Raw genomic sequence first — 6,020 nt, forward strand, 5'->3', positions numbered from 1 at the left:
GTTACTAGGCTATAGGAGCTATAAAAGAGGCTTAAGGAATACTAAGGAAAGGCTATTAAATTATAAGCAAAATACTATAATTTAAGGTATTAACCGCTTATACTAAAAGTAAGAGTATTATAGAGTAAGTAGAGGTATATATATAGGTGCCGTCTATAAGATAATATTAATAAGCTATATAGAGCTCTTTTATACGCGGCTAGCCCGCCCTTATACTTATAGGATCTAGCCCTCTATATATAACTATATAGCTTAGGCCGCGGCCTAAGCCTATTACCTATAATAGTTAAAGACTCTTATATAATGCCCTCCCTTAAGCGCGGCGTAGCGCTGCCCTATTAACGGCTCCTATATAATTAAGCCCGTGCCGCGGGCTCTTCCCTACCCTTTCCTATTAATAGGGCCGGCCCTACTAGCCCTATTATCCCCGCGCCCGTTAGCTTAGGTAGCCGGGACCCGGCTCTATACTTATCGGCCGGCTAGCCGTTTAAATAAGGGCATAACCTATTATATACGCCCCTAGGTAGCCGGCGGCTAGTCCGGACCTACGTAAGCCTTAGGTTACCTATCCCCTCTACCTTAGGTAGTATCCTCTACTAAGGGGTATATAAGGCGGCATCCCCCCCTTCCCCCTTCCCTTCCTTCTCTCCCTTCTTTAACCGTAGTAGTAGGATTAATAGGTAAGTTTTACTCTACCTAGGGCGTTAGTCCGTTCCTAGCTATATAGGCCGCTCTATTAACGTATACTTACGGTAGTAGCGGTAGTAGTAATAATAGCCCTAATAATAATAATAACTTTAACTAGTAAGTTCCGCGCCCTATAGAGCGGGAGGCCGTATTCCGTCGTGCTAACTTCCGCGATAGATATATCCGCCTCTCCCTCTCCTACCTCCTCCTTCTCGGAGCGTACGGAGTCGTTCGTCGACGCCGTGCTAGCCGCGGCCGACGACGACTCCGCCGCTGCCGCCGCTCCTGCCCGCGCCGCTGCCACCGCTCCCACCGCCGCCGCCGCCGCCTCTACTACGCTATTCGCTCTCACGTCGCCCCTTAGGGTAACGACGCCGTCCCCGCCGCTACCCGTGACGCCCGGCCCATCGGCCCCCGCCTCCGTCTCCGCCACCCCCGTAAGTCCGTAGTTAGGCAAGCGTAATAGACGTTATCCGCTAACCTCCTATAGCATAAGCGCTAAGTATAGGCCGGCGCCGCCCGCTCGGCCCCCTATATACGTTATACGTCGTAGGAGCTCGACTGCTCCGACTAGGCCGGGCGCCGCCGCGGCGGCAGCTGCTACTAGTGCGCGCGAGCCGGCCGCGCCTATAAGGCGGCGCCTCCCGTCCTACTCGCTACGGCGTCGGCTTAGAAGGCCGGCTCGTACGGGCAGGCGCGGGGGGCTACTAAGAAGCGCCTTACCGCCGCCGCCGCCGCCTACCGTAACCTCCGCGCCCTCGATGTTACGACCACGGTCCAGCGAACCGCGGGGACTAATACATATCACGAGGTCACGTGACGTAGGGAGCAAGGAATATTAGACGGACCAACGGGCCAATTAAGTTTAGAGCGACGGGTCACTCTAGCGCTCTAACGCTCTACGGCTAGGATCGTAGGATCGCTCTAGCGCTCTAGCGCTCCTAGACGACGGGATCACCTAGCGCTCTCGGCGATCTAGGGAAGCTCTCGAGATATATAAGGAAGGAACGGAATACTCCTTTAGATAGATAGCTCGATAGCTTTTAATACTATAATTATTACGATCTCTATTACGATCTTATCTCTAATTCCGATTACTTAATTACTTAGTTATAGTCTATAGTCTACGACCTCTAACTTATTACTAATATAATATACTTATTATTACTTAGACCACGCCCTATTATATCTACTAATATAAACCCCTCGATAGGTTTATCCCTTAAGAATAATACCGGTCGTTATACGTTAAAAGCTCTTATTTAGTATAATACCGCGTTACTCTAAGTAATATCGTAACTATTAATATACCTATATAGTAAGCTAGATTAACTAACTCTAAAGCTACTATATCGCCTTAGGATATAATATATAAGATTATTACCCTTTAATATAAGGTATAGTTACTTAGGAACGGAGGAGGTAATAGATAAGTTAGGGACCTTAGAGAAGTAGTTAAACTAAAATAGCTAAGACTATTTAATAGTACTTATAGTATACTTCGAGACTTTCTTACCTAACTTAAGGCCTACTACCGGTTTTACCTTACTAAACTTTTAGACTTAGTCGAAAAGGTATTCTACGTAGGAAATTATTTATCTAGAACGGCACTCGCTTAGTTTAGACCTATTATAAGGGACTTTCTCGATAACTAACTAGCGCGACGAGATAACGAAATAGATAAAGTCTTTACTAGTTTCTAAGGATTTAAAGAAGCTATTATAAAGGTATTTAGAATAACCGACGAGGAATAAGAAGCTAAATAAAAACTTTAAGAACCTTAATAAAGGATCTTAGTATCGGATTATACTATAAAGTTCCGTTAAGTTACCTTAAAGCTTAATTAGGACAACGAACCTCTTATATTATAATTCTACGATAAGCTTAAAGAAGAAGTTAAGGACGAGCTTTATAAGGAAAATCGACCTAATAACCTCTTAGACTATATTACTATAGTAGTACGAATCGACGATAGATAGTATACGCGACGCTAAGAAAAGAAATAAGGAAGAGGAAACTAAAACCCTTCCTATAAAAATAACTTTAACTAACGCGCTAACTATAAAAAGAAGCGCGAAACTCCTATTACCTACGCCTATATAACTAACCTAGGTAGGATAGATCTAGATATAATATAGAAAAGTAAAGGAAAGTATTTTAATTATAGGAAACTTAGATATTACTTTAAAGAATATAAATAACCTTATAAGGAGAAGAAAACCTACTAGGTACTAGCCCTAGAAGGTAAGAAATACCTAAACGCTACTAATAGATAGGAACTAAAGTATAAACTCCTTAGTTAGACTATATACTACGACGACGAATATATAGTATACTTAAGCGATAAGGATAGTACTAGATAGTTCCTAAAGCTACTAAAGAAGACCCTTATAATAATATAACGAAGGGATCCTAAAATATAGAAATAAGTTAAATTCGTAGAACTAGAATACCCCTATCTTAAAGGAGTCTCCTAAGACTAGATTAAGAAGAACGGTAAACGATTCTAAGAAGATATATAAAATAAAAATTAATAATAATAACGGGCAGTTTATAAATAATATAATAAGGAAGATATAGATATAGCCCTTATACTTACGAAACTCGGATAATAACCTAAGGAGGAATAACGAAGTATCGACGATATAAGCTCTAAAGAATAAGAAACACTTAGAGAAACGGAAGATAAGAACGAACTCGTACTACTACCCTCGCTATTAAGGGAAAATACTACGATTAAAGAATATACTCTATACTTTAAAGAATTTAAAGAAATACTTAAAATTAGAACCTAATAAATACCTTAAATTCTTATAGAAAACTAATAAGCTATATTAATTTAGTATTAACCGGTACTACGTAGAGGAGACTATACTATAGCTATCGCCGCGGTCGATACTTTTATAGCTCTATAACGAAAATAATAACTATAAGGAGAATTTTTAGATAACCTAAGAATAGTACTTAGTTATAAAGAGTATAAGTATATTTTATAGATCTTATATATTTACTTAGACTATATAATATACTTTTAGATAAAGGTATAATATAACGCCTTCCTAGTTAAATTCGAAGGATAAGTACTTTTAAAACCCTACCTAAGTATAGAACTAAACTACTAGAAAATCGATTAACGCTACTTAAACGACTAAGTTATATTATTAAAACCCGATTACGGTATACTACTAGAATACCGCGATAATTATAGTTTATTAACGAGGTATCTTTTAGAGATATATAAAATCTATAAATACGCTAAAATAAAGGAATAGTATAGCGCTACTTACTCTAAGGTATCTAAACTATTAATCTTTTAAAGACTTATATAACGAATTAAATATAATAAAAAAGATTATAACGAATACGTATACTTAAACTATAGAATTTACGAATATAAAAAAGTATAAGTATAGTATAAACGATATAACGGTATATTAAAAGATTATTAGTAATACGTACGAAGGCTATAAGCCGTATTCGACTAAGGAAGAATCGATATAGAAATACTATATACGAAATAGAAAGATATAGAATAAAAACTTAACCTTTAGTACGAAAACAAATAAAATTATAAAGTATAGTACGTAATTAACTATAAAGTAGTATAATATAAATAATATAGCGTCGAGAAATAGGAAATCTTTAATTAGCTATAAGAAATTAGTCTCTTAAGCCCTAATATAATACTACGCGATAAAAATATAAAGAAACGATATTAATAATAAATCGAAGAAGAATACCTAAATAAAATAAATAAAGACTAGGTAAAAAACGAGGTACGCTATCTATAAAAGGGCTATAGACTAGCACGATATAATAAGATCTAAGGACCCTATATATAGTAATAGTAAGCTATAGCGACTAAATAGTATTAGATATTTAAATCGCGGGATATTATATACGTATACTTTTAGACTATAGTATAATAGGTAATTACGTTTTACCTAGAGTTATTAATCGTTACCGACTTATATAAAGATATAAGATAGATCTATATAAACTTACGAATATTAAAGGAGAAGCCTTTAACTATAATAACGGAATTATTAATATAGAGATTAATTACCTTAATATTAATATCTAGGGCTATAACGAATAAGTTAACTTCGATATTATAGATATTAAAAAACACGACCTTATATTAAGGCTTCTATAGCTATAGGAGAGCAACCTACTAATTAACTAGAGAACTAGCTAGCTATATTAGGATAAAGACATAAGTTTCTAGGACTAGTAGATTTAGGAGAAAGTAAAATTTTACGATAATTTAGCTACTAAATAGGATAAAAGAGATAACCGTTTAAGTAAATTATTATAGGCTTTAGCAATATAAATAAAAATAGTAACCGAACTAGCGGATATAATAAAATCGACTAATAAGACCTACGTACTAACTAACACGGCTATATAACCTAGTATCTAATATAAATAAAATAAAGGATATAATATAAAGATTTAAAGAGTTATTACTACTTTAAGGAAAGACCTTAAATAAATTAATAAAGAGCTTAAGTTAAGAGAAACTAGCTCTTAAGAGAAAGAATAAAGCCTATAAGATAGAATAAAGAATATCCCCTAGGAATACTAGAAATATAATAAACTCTTTAAAGAAGAACTCGAGATAGGGTTACCTAAATATAGTTAATAGGACTACGAAATTTATCTTAAGGATAGAATAACGCTAACGTTCTATAAGATCTATAACCTAAACGAAAAGTAACTATAAACGCTACGCGACTACCTCGACGAAAATCTATAAAAGGGATATATATAAACGTTAATATCTAAAGTAGGCTATCTAGTTATATTTATTCTAAAGAAAAACGGTAAGCTATAACTAGTTATTAACTATAGACGCTTAAACGATATTATAATAAAGGACTAAATACTATTACCGCTTATATTAAAACTACGAGATCGACTATATAGTAAAATATAGTTTATAGCCCTTAACCTTAAAGGCGCCTATAACTTAATACGTATAAAAAAGGGATATAAATAGATAATAGCTTTTAGAACGAAATTCGGACTATTTAAATATCTAGTAATACTATTTAGACTTATAAATATACTAGCTACCTTTTAACGGATAATTAATAATATCCTATATAAATACTTAGATATCTTTATAGTAGTATACCTAGATAATATCTTAATCTTCTCGGATACCTTAGAAGAATATAAGGAATACGTCTATAAGGTACTCTACGTACTTTAGAATACAAAACTACTAGTTAAACTAAAAAAAAGTAAGTTCTATATATAGGAAGTAGACTTCCTTAGATATACGATCTTACTAAGAGAGATATAGATATAATAAGATAAGATTAACT

The 6,020-nt window shown here is 35.2% G+C and overlaps 1 protein-coding gene across 1 annotated transcript; it reads left to right on the plus strand.

Moving 5' to 3' along the window:
* Positions 1-303: 303 nt before the first annotated feature.
* On the plus strand, positions 304-1,507 carry HRG_10612 (uncharacterized protein; the record flags this gene model as incomplete). Its single annotated transcript, XM_044869082.1, has 3 exons — positions 304-324; positions 906-1,124; positions 1,361-1,507. 3 exons carry the CDS (start codon positions 304-306, stop codon positions 1,505-1,507), a joined length of 387 nt encoding a protein of 128 aa, XP_044715824.1.
* Between the last annotated feature and the right edge of the window lie 4,513 nt (positions 1,508-6,020).

This window comes from Hirsutella rhossiliensis, assembly GCF_020360975.1.
Source record: "Hirsutella rhossiliensis strain HR02 chromosome Unknown scaffold00016, whole genome shotgun sequence".
In the NCBI taxonomy this organism is placed as follows: domain Eukaryota; kingdom Fungi; phylum Ascomycota; class Sordariomycetes; order Hypocreales; family Ophiocordycipitaceae; genus Hirsutella; species Hirsutella rhossiliensis.